The sequence below is a fragment of the Monodelphis domestica genome, chromosome 7 (assembly GCF_027887165.1).
Source record: "Monodelphis domestica isolate mMonDom1 chromosome 7, mMonDom1.pri, whole genome shotgun sequence".
NCBI lineage: Eukaryota > Metazoa > Chordata > Mammalia > Didelphimorphia > Didelphidae > Monodelphis > Monodelphis domestica.
In genome coordinates, this window is record NC_077233.1 from 174,632,930 (window position 1) to 174,655,214 (window position 22,285).

General features: G+C 42.2%; 2 protein-coding genes across 4 annotated transcripts; one reads left to right on the plus strand and one right to left on the minus strand.

Moving 5' to 3' along the window:
* The first annotated feature begins 742 nt into the window (after nucleotides 1-742).
* On the plus strand, nucleotides 743-12,018 carry C7H16orf89 (chromosome 7 C16orf89 homolog). Of its 2 annotated transcripts, none has more exons than XM_007498714.3 (8): nucleotides 743-1,027; nucleotides 3,060-3,209; nucleotides 3,938-4,088; nucleotides 4,322-4,439; nucleotides 5,224-5,359; nucleotides 5,991-6,095; nucleotides 6,723-6,809; nucleotides 11,889-12,018. In XM_007498714.3, the coding sequence occupies exons 1-8, from the start codon at nucleotides 838-840 to the stop codon at nucleotides 11,915-11,917; spliced, it is 966 nt and encodes a 321-aa protein (XP_007498776.1). In that variant the 5' UTR covers nucleotides 743-837; the 3' UTR covers nucleotides 11,918-12,018. The 2 variants fall into 2 exon arrangements, with proteins under 2 accessions (XP_007498776.1, XP_001377220.1); XM_001377183.5 differs by lacking the exon at nucleotides 11,889-12,018 and adding an exon at nucleotides 8,648-9,468 and having other exon boundaries at nucleotides 744-1,027.
* On the minus strand, nucleotides 12,016-18,629 carry NAGPA (N-acetylglucosamine-1-phosphodiester alpha-N-acetylglucosaminidase). Of its 2 annotated transcripts, XM_056806124.1 has the most exons (12): nucleotides 18,412-18,617; nucleotides 18,089-18,171; nucleotides 17,698-17,998; nucleotides 17,165-17,304; nucleotides 16,920-17,028; nucleotides 16,484-16,612; nucleotides 15,735-15,943; nucleotides 15,455-15,502; nucleotides 15,026-15,154; nucleotides 14,347-14,472; nucleotides 14,160-14,223; nucleotides 12,016-12,930 (listed from the first exon to the last, which is right to left on the minus strand). In XM_056806124.1, exons 1-12 carry the CDS (start codon nucleotides 18,540-18,542, stop codon nucleotides 12,717-12,719), a joined length of 1,683 nt encoding a protein of 560 aa, XP_056662102.1. In that variant the 5' UTR covers nucleotides 18,543-18,617; the 3' UTR covers nucleotides 12,016-12,716. The 2 variants fall into 2 exon arrangements, with proteins under 2 accessions (XP_056662102.1, XP_056662101.1); XM_056806123.1 differs by having other exon boundaries at nucleotides 17,698-18,171; nucleotides 18,412-18,629.
* Nucleotides 18,630-22,285: the final 3,656 nt, after the last annotated feature.

Here is a 22,285-nt window from a genome sequence, read left to right on the forward strand (position 1 = left end):
TCTCTGTGTACAATGTTCTCCTGGTTCTGTTCCTCTCACTCTGCATCACTTCCTGGAAATTGTTCCAGTTCACATGTAATTTCTCCACTTTATTGTTCCTTTGAGCATCATCAACATGAACCACAATTTGTTCAGCCATTCCCCAATTGAAGGGCATCCCCCAAAAGAGGGAAGTTTAAAGGAGAAACAAGTTTAGTGGTTGGGGGAAGGAGATAACATTTTGGTTTTGAGTTGAATTTTAGGTTCCAATGGGAATCTTCATAGAGACACTGGACATGTAGATTTGGGAAGACATCTTTGTAAAGTTGATAACTAAACGCATGGGAATATCTGAAATCACTTTGGCTAAGAGTAGATTTGTCTAGGACCTACAGGTGTGAAGGATCACAGGATTCAGAGTGGAAAGGACCCTTGGAATCCTCCAGTCATGAGTGTCTAGAGAGCATGAATATTAGAGAGAAAAATGAGCCTTTCCTCCTTACTTTCCCCCCTAAATGTTGTGCCTAAGGATTTTAAAACTCTTTGGTAGAAATTTATTCCTGAACCCTTAAATCTAGCACGACTTTAGCCACTCAAATTAATCCCCCCCCCTTCTGGTCCCAAACCATTGAATACTCCTTTATCCACTACTTAGGACCAGTACCAGACCAAATGCCCTAAAGTGCATGGTCAGTGCTTCCCTGGGCATTTACTTATCTGCTTGTCTCGAATAGTAAAAGTCTTTGTTCCTCCTTTTGGCCAGTGAGAAGGAAGAGAGGGAAGGAGGGAGGAGAGTATGTGAGGCACCCAGTACAGGAGCTGCTTGTGAACATTTAGCTGAGTGAAAGGGAATGAGACATGCATCTACTGGGGCTGCTGCTGCCTCCACTGCTGTTGCCAGCCCTGTCTTTCCAACAGGACCCCTCGGAGAGCAAGGTTGCACTGGGAAGGATGATCCTTCCTGCCCTGGAGAAAGCTACCTCTTTCATGGAGAAGAGATTCAGGGAGCTTAACTTGGATGGAGTGCTGGGATTCTGGGTACTGCAAGGTACAATGACTCCCTCTCTTCCTTAGGATGGCTAGCAATCAAGAAGATTGTTTTCAAGCTTTTCAGCTCATTTGCTAACTGTAGGCATAGATTAGGTAGAGCTGAACTTTATGTTTTGGGAAAGATACATGGCTTTTTCTCATCTGGCCTCTGTCTACTTTGAGGAGTCCTTATCTAACACCTCTTGGATTTTTAGAAGCAAAAAAAATTTTTTTAAAACATTGAATAATAAATTTAAAAGCAGGGGACAGCTGGGTGGCTCAGTGGATGGAGAGTCAGGCCTAGGGATGGGAGGTCCTAGGTTCAAATCTGGCCTTAGATACTTCCCAGCTGTGTGACCCTGGGCAAGTAACTCCCATTGCCTAGCCCTTACCACTCTTCTGCCTTGGAACCAATACACAGTATTGATTCCAAGACAGAAGGTGAGGGTTAAAAAATTAAAAGCAAAGGCCCCTAAAAAATGTCACAGAGGCAGCTAGGTCTCTCAATGGATAGAGAGCCAGGTTTGGAGACAGGAGGTCCTAGATTCAAATTTGATCTTAGCTACTTCCTAATTGTATGACCTTGAGTAAGTCACTTACCCCCAATTACCTATCTATTACTGCTCTTCTGCTTTGGAAGTATTACTTAGTATTAATTCTAAGACAGAAGGTAAAGGCTTTTTTATCTTTTTAAAAGAAAAGGATGCTATAGCCTAACTTCTCAAGTTAAAGCATATGGTCCCTGTGGCTCATTCCCTCCCCCCCCCATATTAATAAGGTATAGAAAATATTCTTGTTTCACAGAGAGTTAGATAAAAATATTTCTGTTAGTTCTCTGGGTCACCTGTGGGTAATTTGTTCCTGTACTTTAACCCTACCTCCCATTGCCTTGTAACCAAAGATATGTAGAGATTCTGGGAAAATGTGTGAAGTATTTGTTCAGCTTTGGAAGAAGAGAGTATTCTGATGACAGTGTACTGGAGAAATGCCAAGTTAAATAGAGAGAAAAACCCTCCTTTGGTCTGGGGCCACTCACACTAGTAACAACTATACTTAAGTGAGCAAAGAGATCGAGTCTCAAGATCTTGGTTTGGGATTGTCCCATTAGGCTCCTAGCTACAAAGGTAACCCTCCCACTGGAGGTAACAAGAGCCCTTCTTAATAGCATTCCATGTTAGTTGCCAAATCAGCCCTCCTGGAACTGGAATTTGTGGTGCCAGAAAAGCCTAGATGATGTTGCTAGGGCCTGAAGCAGGTTTACTAATGTTCATGTGGTCTCAATTTGGGCTATACTATATCTAATGAAATTTTCTTTCAGTAGGCATTTCTCACCTACTACCACAAACTCAGGCAATTACTAAGAAAATGGCTCCAGTATTGGGACCCTAGGAGGAAAAAGGAAGGTGCTCATTCCTAGGGCTTCTTAAGATATGTGGGCAGATAGGAGGTATTTCTTGACCTTGTTTAAGGTCTAGGAGGCAAAAGAAGAACTGTGACCCTGGAAAATGCCGGGTGCCATTTTTCCTCCTCATTGGTGACACAACAATTATTCCTCGAGACCCTTTGATTTTTTTTAACGTAACCTCAGAAAGAATCTAGTTGAGTTCTTCCACTATGGTCATTTCATTCTTCAACTTTCTAGACATCTAATAATTCTATTATATATATATATATATATATATATATTTCATTACTTCATTTATTCCCAGAACACCACAGGGAAGAGAAGGGGACTTAATCTTGAAGAAAATGGGTAGAGTTCAGCAAGGGATTTGTCTTGACTCACAGTAAAAAAAGTCAGGGCTGAGGTTACCTTGCTTCCAATCCCCCAGTTCTTGCTTCCAGTCTAGCTGTTATCTGGTAACCTATAAAGAGGGGTAGAGTGATACCTCCTTCCTGAACTAGAACAATGATAGTGGGATTTCAGGGGCAGTGGCTTCTACTTAAATAATAAAGAGGAGCGAGACTCAAACATATTTCCCTGAATAAAGAGAACCAAAGTGCACCAATGGGGCAAGACTTTTTCACAGACCTGCCATATTCCTTCACAGTACAACTAAAAGGTACCCTGGAAAAATGGGCCCAGAACCCTGCCCTGAAGCCCCTAAACCTGAGAGTAGAGAAGATAGTAACGAAGTTGCTACCACTCATCACAAGAGCCACGGTCTACCTCAAACTCAGTGATTCTACTTACTTAAAAGGTAAATATTATGCAAATCAAGAGGTGTTTTTTTTTTTTTGCTAGGGAAACTAATCTAATTTCCCATGCTTGAATGATCATGGCAGACCTATGGGGCTAAACAAATGAATCAGCCTCCCTTATACAGTATCTAGGAACACAATACTTAACTGAGAAGTAGCAGAAAGCCTTTCCTTTCATAGTCTCTTCTATGACACTAAAAATTTCCTTCTGACCTCTCCATGTCACTCTACTTGGAGAAATGACTCCACAATGGAAGCTTAGCCTTAAAAGGCATGCCATTGTATGTCAACCTGTATAGATACTCTAATTGAGGATGTCTTGTAAAACTTTCTAACCAAACTAGAAGTACTTTTTAAAAAAAGAAAGTTAATTATCATCCCTAGGTAATAACCTTTCCTGGGGTTTATTATGAGCTGCTTGAGGGCAGGAACTGTCTTTTTCCTTTCTTTGTATACCCAGGGTTTATCACAGTCCCTCTAATAAGTAGGCACTTAAACATTTATCTGACTACTTGATAGTAGGAATCTATTCCTATTGATGAATTCTTAAATGGCTGGTGAAAGTTACAAGATTCTGGCCTTATCTGTATGAGGGATAAGAAATCTGGGTATAGATTAGGTGTTTCTGGGGCATTATTCAAATAGAAATCTGGCATCAATCAGAGTTTACATAAAATTGCTTTCTCTTACTGTGTCACTGGTCAGTTTTACACTTTCACTCTGATAGAATTCCAAGAGACTCTGCAGCCAGGGTTTTGGCAGCTCCCCCATTTATGGAGTCACACAAACATGTCCATGATCTACTCCAAGTATGAGAACTCAGACTCTTTTTCAGAAGAATTAAGTGATTCATGCATGACACTCTTACTGGGAACCAAGTAAGTTTCATTGTCCTTTTTTGTTTCTTCCCTGAAAATAGAAAAATATTAACAGCCACTCTTCCTATACAATTTTCACTCCAGCTTCTCCCATTTCTGTATGCTTTTCAAGCTCAATACCAGTTCTCATAAAGACAATAAGGACCTGTATTAGCATGGTCAGACCCTACATATCCCCTGAACTTCATTCATTATTCTCTCTAAATGATAGCCTGGGACTGCTTGCTCCTCAGGAAGGAGGGCTTGCAGCCCTGCACTGTCACTGACCTCTGCAGGGAACTCATGACCAAGCCTGGCTGCATGGGCTATGCACTGTCACACCAGCTCCTCTATTTCCTGTTTGCCAAAATGGTAAGTGACTATTTTATGGACTAGAAGATTTCTCCTGAAGGCCAGATAGCGCCGAATTGAAACAGCTTTGACAAGGAGGCCACCCAGCCACCACCATATATGTATAACGTGTGCTTTAATGGAACCAAAATCAAAGACCAGAAGAATAGGTTGTTTTTCCTTGGCACATAGCCTGTCGTCCCATTTCCAAGGCACATTACTCTTTATCCCAGTCATGTATAGATTTGAAATCAAAATTCTATTCTAATTCCTAATTTTTTTAAATCTTCACATGCCAGAAAGGATCTTTGTACTATTCTTGGGACTAGAGGCGCAAAAAATGCTCACTTGTCTCTCCCTTGTTCAGCTGAATCTCTGTCATATGATCCTGATCAAAATTGGAAGCAGTGATGTTGTCTATAAGAGTTTGGTTTAATATTTTAAATCACCTTTTAAAGAATTTAGCAACTCACTTGGCATAGGAAGAACTGGCTATTTATATTTGATAAGAAAGGAAACGAGTAAGAGAGTGGATAGTATCTGGGTCTTTGGCCTAATGGTAGTTCAGGGCCTGTTGTAGCTGCTGTTTCAGAAGGCAATAAAGAGGGTTAGTTCTAGAAAGAACTTTAGTTAGATCCCTATTAAATTTTGGAACTTCATGCTCAAGAATTCTGGCAAAAGATTCAGTTTTACAAATATCAATAATTCTTAAGAACCATTTCAGAATCTCACTTTTTTCTATAACAATTTCTATTCCTTCCTGCCACCAAAATTAAATTCATTGCTTGGTTTTTCTGGTCCCTAGAAAGGATGCTCAAATAGTCTATTCCTTCGGTCCAAATACTACACAGATATTTTGTGTGCTAATATGATGAAATTGAACTTGGAAACTGAAGAAAGTGAATTTCCATTTCTTAATCGAGATATCTTCATGGAAAATAGTACGAATTGCCTTCTATTCTCCAGATAAGTACACATAATCTTCCTGTTTTAGTACATACACATTGCATTCTTGACTTTAATTCTGTCTTGGCTTTATCAAAAATTCTCCCCTCTCCTAACTATCAACTATATAAGTATGGGTCCTAAGGCAGAAGAGTAATAAGGGCTAAGTAATTTAGGTTAAGTGACTTACTCAGGGTCCCACAGCTAGCAAGTATATGATATCAGATTTGAACCCAAGACTTCCCTTTTCCAGGACTGGAAATCTAGAGTGACTAAGGGAGATTAGCCCCTGATGAACAGGAATAAAGAAAGCTGAATATTAGAGGTTCTTTAGTTTGGAAGTCCAAATATCAATACTTATCATCTCACAAAGACGTTTAGTGAAGGGGGAATGCTAACCTGAAAGTTGAACTAGGCAGTAGGTAGAAGCAGTACTACTCTTCCCTCTCAGCCAAGAGTTGCAGTGGCTCAATATACTCAACCCTGATCTGGTTTGGAATGACTTCTGAGGATATAGCAGGCATAGGAATGCCTTCCACAATGGAAATCAAGAGGAGTCTATGGGAAGGACTGCCAAAAGCACCCTGGATGTTTGTTGAGATGACTCATTCCATCTTCTTTCCTCAGTCATGTTCTGTGGACTTTCTGGGTACTCAGATTTCTACAAGGCTAGATGGCTACAAGCTATTCTCACCTGGCAGCGACCTGTGGAGGGATGCTTTGGGAAGCCTTGTGAGTAAGGTTGACTTCCTTGGGAGCAGGGAACTTGGGAAGTTAGAGAAGATAAAAATACAAGCTGCCATATCCTATCGAAAGAGACTGAATCATCAACTCATTGGAGCTATTTCCCCAAGCATTTGATAGTCAGATGGAAGGAACTCTGACTGAATGCCAGGAATGAACTGCCACCACCTTTAGTGCTCATGGTCTCCATCAAAGAGGCAGACAATATACAATGTAAAAGGAGAAGAGCTGTGTAGGGCATTTGCAGCAAAGCAAGGAATTGGGCTCAAAGCCCTATGATGGAATTTCCAAGTTGAGATCATTTACCTTCAGGATCCTAAAAAGGTTTTTGTAGTGTGTAGGGTCTGAAAGGAAGGATTTTAAAGAAAAGGGGGGGAGATGCTGTGGGTGAAGTAGTAGGAATTCTAGAATAGATGGAAAAATGTGTATTGATAACTGACATTTATAGCACTTGACAGATAGTCAGGAGAGAAAAACTACAACAAGCACCTTCAGTGCCAAGAAGTCTCCCACAATATGTTGTTGGAAATAAGGTTTGAAGAAGGCAGGATACACTTGTAAAAATTCATATTAAAGAATTTCACCTGATATTCCTCTTTATTTTTCTTTCACCAGATGACAATAGAAAACAATTATCCAGAGTTAGTGAAGATGAACAACAATCATTGAGAAGAGTTAAGAGGCGAGAGAAAGGATTTGCAGGTAAAACCATCAAAGACTAATAGGATGTCTTTCTAGTGCCTAGAAGAGAAGTGAGAAAGCCCTGGGGCTATATTTAGTCACATCTCCCCACACACATATTATCCTATGCAGATATGCCCTACATTTTTACAAACAGAAGAACATAATGACTCAATGGTCAGAAATTATATTTTCTCTTCTGAAGATGCACAGATTATGTTTTTTTAATTAATTAATTTAAATGTAAGGGTTAGGCAATGAGAATTAAGTGACTTGCCCAGGGTCACACACAGCTATGAAGCATCTGAGGTCAGCCTGGCACTGAGTCTGAGTCACTTAGCTGCCTCCCCAGGTTATTTCCTTCCTTCCTTCCTTCCTTCCTTCCTTCCTTCCTTCCTTCCTTCCTTCCTTCCTTCCTTCCTTCCTTCCTTCCTTCCTTCCTTCCTTCCTTCCTTCCTTCCTTCCTTCCTTCCTTCCTTCCTTCCTTCCTTCCTTCCTTCCTTCCTTCCTTCCTTCCTTCCTTCCTTCCTTCCTTCCTTCCTTCCTTCCTTCCTTCCTTCCTTCCTTCCTTCCTTCCTTCCTTCCTTCCTTCCTTCCTTCCTTCCTTCCTCTTTCCCCTTACCTTTCACCTTCAATACTATGTATTGGTTCTAAGTCAGAAGAGTGGTAAGGGCTAGTCAATGGGGGTTAAGTGACTTGCCTAGGGCAGCTGGGAAGTGTCTGAGGTCAGATTTGAACCTAGGACCTCCCATTTCTAGGCCTGGTTCTCAATCCATTGAACTACCCAGCTGCCCCCAAGATTATGTTCTTTAGAAAAAAAAATTTACAGGGAAGAGCTGTGGCTTCACTCATGTTAGATGGTCCAGAAGCCTAAAAGAAGATGCTAATTGGGGGTACAGAATGAAAAAGTGGGCTAGTAGCAAAGAAAAGAACAGTTGTGATATCCGAATTGATATAAATTCCCACTGCAGTTTCTGACTTTTCATAGTTTAGGAGCAATTCTGGTTATTCATTTATCTTTTCTTTTCTTAAGAATTCTTTCCTAGGTTTAAGGTACAAGCAGAGAGCAACATAGATTCACTCTTTTTCTGGGCATTCTCTTAACCATATACATATTTTACCCCCAGTTATATAGGGTGTGATTAACCAAACCCTTCCATTCTCCCTTTTAGTCTTGGTTATTGCTAATCAGCATCTCCACCTGTAAGTAGTCTTGGGGAAAGAAAACTCAAACAATCGTCTAGGTTTGAGCAAGTCTCATCAGGTGAGAGGGAAGCCATCACAAGACTCTCAGATTTTTCTTTATCAATGCCAGTGCTTGTCAAATACCAGACTAATTCAGAGCTAATTTTTCCTACCTGCTGGAGAGTGATAACCATTTTCAGTTGGGAGAAGCAGCTATTTCCTTAAGGCATTCTAGTGATTCTGGGACTCTTCTTAAAGATCAGGGAGGTTAACAAAGTGAACCAAATCCAGAACCTTTCAAGATCATGTATTTTTTTAAAATAGAAACTCCTTTAGGGTGGTGACAACAAGAAAGGTCAGGAGACCAGAATTGAGAAGCAACACCATCTACATTCTTTTTGTTTCTGTGTGACTCTAAACCACATCCTTTCTGCTAAATAGGGAAACAGTAGAGGCTCTCTCACAGCTTCCTAGGGGTGTTGTGAGAAGGAATAAAACAATATAGTTGACACTGAGATTTTTAAAACTACTAAATAAATTTATGGGATTATCACAAGTCAAATATCCATACTTAAAGCTGAATAAATAAGCAATGAAATCAGGCTAGAACTGTAGCAACCCTCAGCAGCAATGAAAAGCCTATCTGATAACCTAACAAGATTCTTTCTCCCTAGATGGGTGTTCTTCCCACAATACAGCTGTGGCAGTTGCAGCCTTGGGTGGCTTCCTTTATCACTCTGCAGTACATTCGCCAACCATCACCAAGCCTCATTAATGCTTCACAGCAATCAAGCAGCAACTAAAAGGGATGATTCTCTACCTGCTAAAAATGAAACATAGCTTACATAAATTCACAGGAAGAGCAAAAGAAAAGTACAGGCAAGACACTCCTGACAAAGTCAGTATAAAGGGAAATTGGGATTAGTAGAGCTAGGAGAAAGATAAAAAGGAAAAGAGTATTAACTTTGCCTAGCAAAACTGATTGCCCTGACTAGTGTCCAAAAATAATTTACTTTCATTTAACCAACATTATTATATCCTATGAGCAGACAACTGTGGTAGGAGATAGAGGCAAAACAAAGATGAATAAATAGTGTTTGTCTCATGGAGCTTCCAGTCAAAGTGTCTCTTCCTGTATCTTCCTAATATAGCAGCCCTGGAAAGAGAAATTCTAGTCTTTTAGTGCCAAAAAAGTTTAAGGCGGGTATTCCCAGCCTTCCATCCAAACTCATATTAGGAACAAAGGCAGGTATAGCAAATGGATATCTAACTTTCTAGGAATAAAGTACAACATGCTCAGAATTAGAAGTAATATTCTTTAATAGCACATGCTTATGAGAAAGCCCACAGAACAGTTCCTTCCCACATTCCCCTTGATTCTCTAATTAATGGCATCTGTAGAATGTAAACTCCATAAGAGTAGGAGATGTTTCTATTTTTGTTTTTCTTCTCCAAAACCTATTATCTGGAATAAAGTAGGAGCTTAATAAATGCCTATTGATCTCATTTCTAATTTGAGTTGATTTTTTGCAATGCCCACAATGAAAGAGTTTGTTCTTTTAATTGACTTAGTGGGTCATTACCCTGTATCCTTAATAATATGGTTTTGCAGAGTCCCTTGAATGGTCCAAATGTGATTTGATTGTCTTTCACAACTCAGTTCCCATCTATGCCATGCTGGGTCTTTATCAAAATTCAGTCCCGTCTACCCTAATATAGATTTGTATTGAATTAGGTCACAGGCAGAAACTTTGGAAAAGTTTCAGAGTCTAATTATACAATGCAAATTCCATATTGACATATAGAAATGAGTCTTGATAGATGTATTCAAGTGTCAGTTATTTGTTCTTTCCAGGGTAGAAAATTTAAACTTCTCTGATAATAACATTCTAGGATTAGCACTTTTCTTAAAGGAAGTGTCTTATAGTTTCAAATTTATCCCTATATGTAGAAATATATTTGAATTTCTGTGGATGAAGCTCTCAAATCCATAGTATCACTTATGGACACTGTTACAGAAGCCATAATGTGAGCTCATGTGTTGTCCATGGTATTGAGCAGGCAGAGGAAATATCAAACAGGAAACTTAAAGCTTAGAAGACTTGTTTTGTGGTTCTTCGGTTGTTTCAGTCATGTCTGACTCTTTGTGATCCCTTTTGAGGTTTTCTTAGCAAAAAAACAAACAAGCCCTGGGGTGTTCTGCCATTTCCTTTAGCAGTTCATTTTATAGATGAAGAAACTGAGGCAAACGGTTTAATTGACTTGGCCAGGGTCAAATAGGTCCAGGGTCCAAGCCCAGATTTGAAGTCAGACTTCCCTGATTCCAGACCTTCTGCTATATTCATTGTGTCACCTATTGTTCAGAAGAGACTTTTAAAGGTCATCAAGGATCACACTTAATCATACTCAAGACAGATAGGAAAATTATACTATATTTACTGTTTTCTGTAGGTTCACTAGTTACAGATTTCCAAATTCTATCCATTCTGTCTGCAGCCTCATTTTTTAAAACTCTTCACCTTTCATCTTAGAATCAATACTGTGTATTGGTTCCAAGGCAGAAGAGTGGTAAGGGCTAAGCAAAATGGGATTAAGTGACTTGACCAGGTCACACAGCTTGTAAGTGCTGGAGGCTAGATTTGAACCTAGCACCTCCTGTCTCTAGGCCTGACTCTCAATCTACTGTGCTACCCAGCTACTCCTTCTGGATCCTTATTTTACACACCCCCCCCCAACCCCCCCATTACTACTCTTATCACAAGGTAAAAATGGCCAACCATCTACTTCTGCATGACAGAGCAGTTAGATTTCTAGTTGAAGGACTTGGTTTGAATTTCAGTACCTGTGTGACCTCAAGAACAGCACTTAATCTTCTTGGACCTCAGCTTGCTTCTCTGTAAAATGAGAGGGTTGGATTAGATAATCCTAGGATCTTTTCTGGCTCTAAACCCAATGAATTAGAATGTTTTTGTGAATGTGGTCATTGTGAGAAAAATGAACCTGCCTCAGGAAAACCAGAGGGCAGTTTCTGGGATCAAAAGTGAGGGCCAAACATGATCCCAGTAACCCTTGAGAAACTGATTGTAGCTGCCCCATGGAATCTAGATTGATGTTATTGTCTATTTCTCCCATGGGAATATTACTCACCAATAGTGGATAAATCATGTGTTCTCCGTGGGTCAGAACAAAGTTTTGGCTTTTGCAACTCTCGGTTTTAGATTTCTCTAGTCCATGCTTTCCATGGTTATGGTAGGTACAAAAGCCTTGAAATTTTGGTTCATCAGCATTAGTGTAGGCTGAGTAGAGCTGTCTCAGCTGCTGTTGGAGTTTTGGCTATAAATGGCAATAGCTGGAAAGGAGGTGGATATCAGGACCCATTAGTAGGGGACTGGATTATTCTTTCCCTTGTTAAGTGCCAATGTGTCAGGCACTAAGGATAAAAAAGCGAAATACAGACATCCATTCTATGGTGGAGTGGAAGGTTTGAGGGCAAGCAAGATACAAGTCAACAAATCATTTCAGTGGGGCACTACCAATGTAAGGAATCCACACAATCCTCGAATAGGAGGTGGTATGTGAACTGAAACATAGAAACTCTGAGGCAGAAGTGAAGGGGGAGTGCATTCTAGGCATGGGGGTAGCTGATGCAAAGAGAGAGAGCCTGGATAAGTTCAACTTTGTATCCCCAGAACTTAAGCACACCATGAGTGCTTAATGAATGCTTAGCTATAATTGGTTTAATAAGCACCTATTGTTATTGACACAAGAGATATAGGTCTGTGTTTGTGAATAAGGGAAACAAGAGAGCCATACATGAGACTTTGCAGGGATTAATAAGACTTATCCACATGCTCACTGCTCCACACCTTCACAGGCAGAAGAGCGTTTCTCAATGAGTTTTTCTCTTTGCTTAAGGTCTACAACGTCTGAAGGCATCAGTGTGAGAACTGAAGATTCTGCAATTGAGGAATGAGAAAATACTCTCGTTGGCCCCCTTCATTCCTCAATTTATTCAAGTAATATAAATACTAATCAACAAAAGGAAGGACAAAATGGCTTTTTATTTAAAAATATCCATTTAATTTTCCCCATTCCCTTTGTCTACCATAGGAGTCAGCACTTTAAAGTAGCATAAAAAAGTGGTCTTCATAAAAGTGACCGATTATGGCCTCAATTTTCCCACAGGAATGAATAAATTATAGGAAGGCTGAGATTTGCAAGTTTCCCACTAGCCGGGCTGTCCTTTCTATCCAGAAGTAGGGCTTTGGGAATGGATTCTATTTTGCTTCACCATGATTCAAATCATGATGAGTTTAGTTTTCCAGCTGCCCTTTCCCCCAGAATAGCTGAAGTCCCTTTGGCACTGCCATATCCCCACAGAGGATATAGGCTTCTCATTGGACAAGCAGACACAGACAGGCAGGGGGGAAGAGGCAGAGGCCCTGCCCTGAGAGGTAGAGCCTTATCTGAGAGTGCACTATTGCACTGGCTGAGGGCTGAGGTACCTTGGCACGTGAAGGGCAGTTAGGCAGGCTAGGAGATGGAGGCACAGGCATCCCAGCTCCTTTGGCCAAGCTGAGGGGCTGGGGCTAGGGCTGGGACTGAGCTGCAAAGTGAAAGCCTGGTATGTAGTCCATGTCTGGTTCTCATTTTCTGTCTTAGCAAAGTTTCCTCCATACCAGCTTTTCCCTGAAAAAACCCACAGGCAGAATTGACTTTTCTAGGATAGGCAATGGTGGGCCCTCATTGTTCTAAGTCCTTAATGGAGCAGGTGGGGTCTCCTTGTTCCTTCTCTAAGGAATGCAGCTCCCCATTCATTTCTTCCAATGGTTGGTAAGCATATTCTCCGTCTAGGCGCCTCCTTGATGTTCTGGAGCCAAGGACAAAAGTCACATTAGCTGCAGCACTGAGTAGCAGTAAGAGAGCTAGGGCCAACGTGAGACACAGCCAGGCTGTCCTAAGGGGAAAGACAATTCAAGAGAATGGTTACCATAGCTCACCTCCCTTTCTTCATTTTATTCTTCTCTTGAGTGTGAAACATAAAGAGAGGATAAGTTTTCCTTGAAGCCTCTAGGTTTAACTTTGCCATATAGGTCTGTAAGTCAGACAGGGCAGAGCTGATATTACAAACTTTCCCCTCCAAAGCAGGAAACCTGTTTCCCTACACTGCTGTGTTACTACAGCAACCAGACACCACTCTGAGGTGCAGCCCTTCCTGAGACAGGATTGTTAATCAGGTTCTTTGAGCCAGGGAATTTGGAAATTATTTCCTCTCTTTTAATTAACCAGCCCTAACTTAGTGTTTTCATGTTAAAAAGCTGAATGGAAATCTCCCACAATCTATGAGTCCAGGACTCTGGATCATCAGCAGAAATTATAGCATTGGCTGGAGGTCTAGACCTCTTTCCAGTGTTAAATTCTCCTGGGTTCTTGCCTGGACTTTGAAAAGAGGCCTTGATGGTAAAACAGCACTGACACGTGCACCCAGACCTGTGGCATCCCATGGGGAAGGGATTGACTGCTCTTGGCCAGGAGTTGGGAGGAAACAAAACCTATGACCTTTCATCTTCCCTCTTTCCCCTTCCCATCCTTCTTAGAGATCCCTGCTGCAACCACAATGGACTCCGAGGCCTGAGGCTGGCAGAGAAGGAGCCCTCTCTCCATCTCCCATACAGTAAATGTAAATGCTTTTTTTAACCAGACTTGTGATTTCATCTACATAGGGAACTCAGAGTAACAAAATTCCATTCCACCAGCACAGATCAGCTCTTAATCTGCTATGAACTTGCCTGTGGCACTAAGAGATTAGGTGACTTGCCCAGAGTCACAAAGCCAAGGTATGTCAGAGGCAGGTCTGGAAACTAGTTCAGCTTAGTCCACTATACACAAGCAGTGTCTGTCCACAAGCCAACTCACTTTTTGGGCATGGGGTGCAGAGTTCTGGGCTGCAGTGGGCTAAGTCAATCAGATGCCCGCTCTAAGTCCAATGTTACTGTGGTGAGCCCCTAAAGGCAGAGGGCCACCAGGTTGCCTAAGGAAGGGGTGAACCAGCCCCAAATTATAGATGGAACAAATCAAAGCTCCTAAGTCAACTGGAGTGGGCCCAGTTCAGTGAGTAGTCCCTATACATCCAGCCTCAGGAAGATATGGAGACCCAGTCTTAAAAGTAAATAAAATACAACCTACTTTGTGAAATAGGGGTGCTCTTCACTCCTTTTAGATATCACGGAAGGTGCAAGACACTGGCCAACTGCAAAAAAAAAACAAACAAAAAACCCATCCCCAAAGAGAAATTGAGATGCTTGCGGAAGTATGAGAATGGTCTTGTCTTCTTCATTACCCTCCCCCTCCAATTCTTTAAAGAAAGCTGTACCTCGGGAGAGGATGTCATGCATAGTGGAAGTGAGGTTGCAGCTGCCAGTCTTGGGGTCACAGGGACACAAACTCTCACATTTGCAAGCATGATGGCAACCGGGGCCATACCAACCTAAGGAGCATACTGCAGAGGGATGGAAGAGAGTAAAGGACCAGAGCAGAGAGATCTACCTTTCTTCATATCCCTTCTATATCCCAAGCTGTTTCCATTATTCTCAAAGTCAATAAACCTAAGACAAATTCCAGGGTTCTACTGTTGCTATATAGGTATGAATGTGAAGACTAGGCAAAAATGAATCCATCTAAGTGTCAGCATACTTTATCTTCATTTCTCCTACCAATTTTTAGTAGTCTCTGAGAAGGCTTAAGGAAGAGGCTGTGCCAGGGCAGCTAGGTGGCTCAGTGAATAGAGAGCCAGGCCTAGAGACGGGAGATCTTCAGTTCATATCTGGCCTCAGATACTTCCTGGCTGTGTGTCTCTAAATTCTAACTGCCTTGTCCTTACCACTCTTTTGCCATGGAACCAGTACTAAGTATTGATTCTCAGATAGAAAGCAAGCATCTTGGAAAAAAAAAAAAGCTATATGGTGCCACTATATCTCTTGAGGTTTCTCTATTCTCTATGCCCTAGGCAATTCCCTTGCTTCAAGAGGTTCAAGGCTATGGTCCTTTCTTACCCTCAGCACAGGTATCTCCTTGGAAACCAGGAAGGCAGGCACAGGTGCCATGAATAGGGTCACACGCAGCTCCATTCTCACATTGGCATTTCTGAGCACAACCGACCCCAAAGCTGCCATTGGCACATTCTAGGGCAAAGAGTAAGTCATGGAGTATCTTGTTATAAGCCCAGCCTGCCCACTGCCCAGGCTTGCTTACTGTAAGATGCTCAGGGACAGGTTAGTTTTAGCCTATGACAACCTGAGGAAGAGCAGACAATCTTCCCCTGACACTTCCCATAAAGGGCAGCTGGACTGTCTCCACACCCTAGGGGCTAGATAGGTGTGACATGGACAGCATTTCCTCTGAAATTCATGAAGCCGTTCAAGGATCACTGATATAGCTATCGTGAATAAAGCTTTGTGTTGAGTTGATGTGATTGCTGTTACCTTGACTGCAGTTACTGCCTCTCCATCCAGCATCACAGAGGCATCCAGCTAGAGAAATGAGACAAAGTTGTTAGTCACAGGAGCTGGCAGGCTGTGAAAGGTAAGACCAGGTCTAGAGCCTCAAGAGCACTGGAGAACCAGAGGACAGTGGGAGTGAAAATGGATACCTGTAGGCATAGATGTGACTGCCTCTCTCTCATACAATGGCTTTCTGAACTTTAGGGTGGGAGAGACAGGTGCCTCACAGAGGAGAACTGCCTTCCCTACCCATTCCACTTACTCTCAGTACAGAGCCCATGAAGGCTACAGTTGGAGGGGCCACAGTCCAGTATGCTGCAGTCAGCTCCCTGCCAGAAGTCCCCAGTACAATGGCAGATCCCCTGCACACAGGTCCCATGACCATTGCAGTCTGGTGGATTGCAGCGTGGCTCATGCACACACACGACTGTAGAAATACGACGGGGACAGCGCCACATGTCATCATCCAGGCTGGAGAGAAGAGGAATCCCATGAAACAGGATCACAGGGTCAGAGAAGTTCCCCCTTCATTTGGGACATATCTCAACATATTAATTCTTGGCAGCAAAGGGAAAAGGAGTCTCATTAGACCTCCATAGCCCAAATCCCTGCAGCAGTGCTATTCTTGGGTTGATTGTCCAGGCTCAGCTATTGCATTCTCAAAACAAATTTGTTCCAGTTCCAAAGCAATTACTTACTTTTTATTAAAAACCTTTACCTTAAGTTTTAGAATCAATACTTTTTTTGGTTCTAAGGCAGAAGAGCGGTAAGGGCTAGGCAATGGGGGTAACTGGTTACACAGTTAGGAAGTGTCTGAGATCACGTCTGAACCCAGGACTTGTCTCCTAAGCCTGGCTCTCAATCCACTGAGCCACTTAACTGCCCCCCCCCCCCCAAGCAATTCTTAAAGTAGGGGAACCTTATTTATGAAATATCACTTAGTGGAGCCTAGAGGGCAAAAACTGTTCTATGCTGGCATCAATGAGAAGCTAGGGTCTCTTGTCTGCTCACCAATGATCCGATGGGTAATTTGCCAGGGTTCCATTGACAACAAATGTAGCTGAACCTCCACCATCCAGATTAATTGCATTCACCACTCCTTGCTTCCTTAGGAACTCAGCCATCTCCCATAGGTTAATGCTATACATGAGGCCCAGGGGTGGAAAGAGTGAGAATAAGGAGGAATCATTCCTTGGAAATGTGGAAGGTAGAGATGGACAAGGACTTATGGATCCTATTCCCTGGGAAAGACTGGCCATTTGGAAGAGAGCTAGATGTTTCAGAATGACTTTTGGGCAGCTCCAAAGATAAAAACATAGTTACACATAGGGGCTATATTTCTGGCTGTGAATGAGGTTAAGGAAAGGCAAACCCTCCAATTACTGAGATGAGGGTCAGCAAAATCCCTCAATAATTAGACTCCCACAACTCCCAGGATCTTGCTTACCCCCGTTGCTCCGTCTGACCATCCACATGGAACATCACCAGCCGGCCCTCTCTGTCATGACCCAAAGCTGTCCGAGCTGATATCACATTCACAAACTTGCTAAATGAGCCTACATGAGAAGGTATCCATATGTTCAACTATCTTTTTCTTTCTCCTCTAGAGAAATGGCAAGTTTATGCATATTCCACTTTCAATCCCTCTCCCGTTGTAAATGTTGGAAAGTAATTTCCCCTCCAAGACCTCACCTGTTTCCTGTGTCTTGTCACATTCAGTTTCTTCACTTTCATTAATGTAGACACGTCCGTTTCTCAGCAGCCACACCACCCCACTCACCAGCTGTACAAATGGATTCTTTGTGTCCAGCACCTCCTCCTCAGATAGGTACCTGGAACAGCCCCCACCATCATACAGTGGGAAAGTAAAGGTTCTCTCCACCAATCAAAGCAACTACTCAAGATCAACAGCAACTGGGAGGGATCTCAACCCCAGTTCAGGCTGTCAATGTTAATCCTTCTGCTTTAGGGAAGCCTTGGCAAAGAGAATATAGAGAGAACAGGTAGAACACAGCAGCCATAGCTTGAAGCTCTCTGGAGCCATATTCTGTTTCCCCATTGAGTGAAAACAAAGACATCTGGGGGTAGGAGGCAGGCAGGCTGTGTCCTTAGGGAAGCCATAATCAGTCTCTGCCCTAGTTCACTTCTCTCTCTAACCAAAGTGGGGTCCCTTGCCCTTCAAGTGAAGCCTGCCACCCCTTAGGCCCAGATCCCGGTGCCCTCACCCTGTGACCAGGGTCCCATCCTGGCGGATCCCGAACTGGGCGTTCTGTAGCCCCCCGGAGCTGCTCACTTGATCCCCGTTGCTCACTATATTCCCTAGGCATTCTCCTGTACTCATGTGGAAGAATCCACCATTTTGGGCCACTAAGCAGCCAGCAGCTCGAGCAGTCTCCTCCACTGTCACCAGTCTCCGGGCAGCGCAGCCCCCTGGTCCCCCGGGTTCCAGTACTGAGAAGCTATGAAGGGGCGCTGTAGCTACAGTCAGGTGGCCAGACACTGCCCTCTTTGAGCCGTTTCTAGGATCTGAGAAGTGGGAGACAAAGTAGTGGATAATGGGCCCCGGATTGGTGCTTGTCTTGGCAGGTGGTGGCCAGCTTTCATGAGGACGGGTACCGTTTCGGACTGGCTGGCAATCCCGAGGTAGGCGCGTCCGAGTCCCAGGGTAGGGAAGGAGCAGGTCGTCATTCAGGGAAACCCTGTAATTGCAGAACAGGGAAACGAGAAGGGGTTAGGGTAGGCGAGACACGCACAGAGGGGACAGAACTCCTTACGACAAAGCTCCATCGGAGAAGAAACATCTGGGAGGAAGGGGGACTGAGTGCAAGAAAAGTCGGCAGACGTGGAAGCGGGGCCAAGGCCCCCAGGCTTATTTGTCCCAAAAGGGTAAATTCAAGTCCTAGATCCCCTCCCTTTCCTCCAGGGTAACTTGCACTCACCCCGTACTCAGCCCAAGACTCGGGGGCGCCGCCAGGAGCCAGCCCAGCAGGAAAGCTGGAAGTGAACAACCTATGGAGGCCGCCATGCTGGACTCTAGCCATCTGTCACATGAGCAGAGTCCACGTGACATCACCTCCAGTCTAGGCGTGGGAGAGCCAACCTCAGGTGTAGTGAGGTGGAGCTAGGCCTTGGGCGTGCCCAACCCCTTTCTCCAGGCAGATCTCGCGAGTTGTCAGTGCGTAGACTGGGATTTGGGACCTTTGCCAGAGGTCTGTTGTCGCTGTTGTTCTTGCGGATCACAAGCCGTTTTTACACTGTGGAGAGGGAGAGACCACGGACTTTGGGTAACTTTGCCCCACTTAAATCCAACTTATTCGGGAGTCAAAAGAGTCGCCAGTGATACTATTTTGGTCCTGTTAAAAGGATGAAGGATAGCAGCCACTACCATTTTAACACAAGGCTAAAGGCTGGGGAGACAAAACTTGCCTGAACAGCCCCTGTCCTCAAGAAACTCACTTTGTAAAAGAGGAGACAACATATCCATGAATCTGCACATGCTAGAGAAATGCAGAGTAGATAAATGATGATCACAACCTAATGGGAAACAGCCTGTAAAAGCTTTGAGTCACACAAGGTCATCTCAGAAAGCCAACAGCCCTAAATGCACAGCCTTCCACCTCTCCCACCTGCTTTTACAGCCTTGTCATCTCCTGTATTTCAGTTAAACTAGCAGTTTCCAAAGAAGCCAATAGGCCATGCCACCTTTAGATTCCAGGCATTTGCAGAAATATTTACTTTTCACTTTTCACTACCCCTTATGCCTGAGCTTCTGCTTTTAAAACTTTCAAATCCATTCTTTTCTTTCAAGGCTCAGCCCAGGTGCCATTTCCTTTGTAAAGTTTTCCCAACAATCTCCCCGAAATCCTTGAATGCATGAATTCCCACTACCAGCCACATGAAGTTGATGCATGTCAACTTGAAATCAGACCTCTTGCCCTGGTCACTTGAGAGTTTCTGGAGACTTTAAAGTACTTACTTGGAGGTCCCAAGGGCTAACCGACCTAATCAAAGGTTAAGTACCCTTTTGTCCTGGTCCGTTCTCCCTTGTATCAAAGTCCTTTTCCCAGGTAATCCAGCCCTTGGCTGAATCTTTCCCTTTTGTATCCATTGTAAAGCATTAGCCTCTCCCTAATAATCTTGTCTTGCACTTTTCATTTCCTGGTAGTCATTGTAAAGCCAATCAATCATATTCCCCTGTCCCTAATTCCCCAAGAGTTCCCCAAATTCTATTGTGATTTCTCCCAGGCCCAGGGTCCCAAGGGTGTAGGCCCGGTAAAGTTCTTGGCCCAGCGTTCTGAGTAGCTTCCAAATTTGGGTCTATCCCTTTCCTGATTAAAGACTTGGTTTTTCCGACTACTTAAGCAGTTCTGTGTTTTCTCCAAGTTAACTTGCATATTGATTACTTCATGCTCCAAAGGGTCAAATGTATACTTTTTTTTTCTTTTCTGTGATATACCAGAATAGGAATTTTAATTCTCCTAAGAGATTGTCAATTTAGGATAAAGATTTTGGAGACTGGAAGGTAGTTTTTCATGTTTGCAATTTATTTTTTAAAAAGTTGTAATTGCTCTACTGAGAATAAATATTGCAGCTTATGTTTTTTCCCAGGTATATTTTAGTTTGATAAGTGGAAACTCACCAAATCCTTTGACTCCAATACTTAGCAACATCCCATTACCCACTTTACATTAGTTTATTGGCTTTTTAATACTCTTAAAGGGCAGCAGACATTAGTTTTGGTTAGGCATGGAGTCTGGGACCTCTGTACAAAGGTGGAAATAATTTACTTATTTTGAGAAACAAGATTAAAGAGTGATTTTGACTATTTCATAGTTCTGTGTTTTTCCAGTCAACATGGTAAATAGTAAGCATCAGATATGAGATCTGAACCCAAGTCTTCTAACTCTTTCTACCAAAGGCAATTTCCTGGTTTGCCTGCTACATCCTTCTAAAGTCAAATATAAAGATGGGAAGTGCCTGTTAAGTAATCATATTTATATATTTGAAAGGTGATAAACTTATTAAATATATGTCAAAGTGCAGTATAGTAGAAATAAAATATGATTTTAGGTTACTTTTTATCATATTACATTATAAAAGTACTGGTGAGAGTCCACATTTATCATATCAAATTTTCTTTTAATTCACTTACATATTAGGATTTAAGTTTTTCTTGCATATTTAGTTCCAAACCATATAGTTATATATGATTCAAGTTGGTTTAGAACAACTTGTGAGCTCAGGTTTCTTCTTTGAGAGAACATTTTTTTTTCCTGGTGAAATGACTTAATCTTCCATCATTCCATCATTCCATTATTTAGCCTGGTGATAATCAATACCAAAATTCTCTAAGGGTAATCTGATATATCCCTGTATTGAAAGTAGTATCAAAATTCTATATGGATTAGTTGGAGTTCAGCCCAATTTTATCCAAAGTTAAATGCTCATATAGGCTAATTTTGGTTTTCAGTTTAAATATGAAAAAATTTCTTGGATTATATGCAAATTCTGAGTGCATATTGGATTCTGACACAGTGATTACCCAGAGGTCAATGAGATCAATAATCCGTCAAATCAGTCACATTGTCCAGAGCATTTCTCTAGGCTCTACACCTTTAAGAGAGATATGAAAAGGGTTTAGAGATTTATAAAGATAATAAAAAGATGAGAATAACTCCTGAAGTATAAGGATTGAGGGAGCAGGAAACTGCCGGGCCTTGGAAGTTAATATGTCAAAGATCCCAGCAGTAGGTACCAGATAAGAACTTAGGGACCATAAATGCTGGCAAACATTCCAACAATGGTATGTACCAGATAGGGACTGGGGGACCATGCATGCTGGAGGGTATATTAATCCCAGCATCCACAAAGACCATCAGAAGTCTATGGCAGGGCTCCCTTGGTGTGTGCTGCTGGTGCACACTAGTTCAATAAACGACCCTTTTGCTTGATTGCATTGTCTTTTGGTCTTCTGTGGTGGTGGGCGAAAAACCAGACCCTAACAGGATAAAAAAAATCTTGGTATTTATTTAATCTAGAAAGAAGCTAATGATTTAGTTCTGATTTTCAGGTATAGTAGATGGTGACCAGCTGTTTTCATTTTGCAATGTACCTGCACGGTGGCAGAATTAGAATTAGAATTTAGTAATAATGAAGGAAGGTGATGAAATCTAAGGAAATCGCTCACTATAGAATAACTTTTTTTTCATCTGGTGATGGCTTAAGTGCGATCCATCTTGGAGAAAAAATGAAATGGACCTTTAAAGTCTCATTTAACCATGAGATTCGGAAGTCTGATTCTCAAACACCTATTAGCTATTGGCTCTAAGTAACCAGTTCCAGGGAGAGCACATGGATACATGCTATAGCTCTTATAGTTTCCATGGGCAACATATAGGTTTGAGAACTTCAGCCAAAGGTATTCAGATATACTTGCACATATTAGAATTTAGTACTTAAAGATGCTTTCTTTAGTGAAAGTGTTAGTCCTGAACTATTTTTATTAGAGAAGCTTAAATTTCTCAACCTAGAAATAAAAGAACAACCCACACCTGTAAAAGATAATTTTAGCATTGTGACCTAAACTATATTAATTATTGGCTGCCATGGATATCCCAAATAACAAAAAAAAAATTACCCCCCCCAAGTCAGTCTGGAAATTTATGGTGATTTAATTAATATAGTGGAAAGAAATTTAGGAAGAAGGGAGAAGGAAAAGGGTATAGGATTTCTAAGGCAGACGGGAAGATTAGAGGCTCTAGAAGGTAAGGTTTTTGAGAGTAAAAGAGGAAGGAATCAGTCCGAATTCCAAGA

What these genes read in the sequence shown, in the direction of transcription:
- C7H16orf89 (XM_001377183.5), top strand. Translation starts at nt 838, where the DNA reads ATGCATCTACTGGGGCTGCTGCTGCCTCCACTGCTGTTGCCAGCCCTG. An exon ending in ACACTCTTACTGGGAACCAA is followed by an intron (nt 4,089 to 4,321) that starts GTAAGTTTCATT and finishes CTTGCTCCTCAG; the next exon opens with GAAGGAGGGCTTGCAGCCCT. An exon ending in GGGATGCTTTGGGAAGCCTT is followed by an intron (nt 6,096 to 6,722) that starts GTGAGTAAGGTT and finishes TTCTTTCACCAG; the next exon opens with ATGACAATAGAAAACAATTA.
- NAGPA (XM_056806123.1), bottom strand. Translation starts at nt 18,542, where the DNA reads ATGTCACGTGGACTCTGCTCATGTGACAGATGGCTAGAGTCCAGCATG. An exon ending in AGGCAGTAACTGCAGTCAAG is followed by an intron (nt 15,155 to 15,454) that starts GTAACAGCAATC and finishes TCTTTGCCCTAG; the next exon opens with AATGTGCCAATGGCAGCTTT. An exon ending in GCATGACATCCTCTCCCGAG is followed by an intron (nt 14,224 to 14,346) that starts GTACAGCTTTCT and finishes TTTTTTTTGCAG; the next exon opens with TTGGCCAGTGTCTTGCACCT.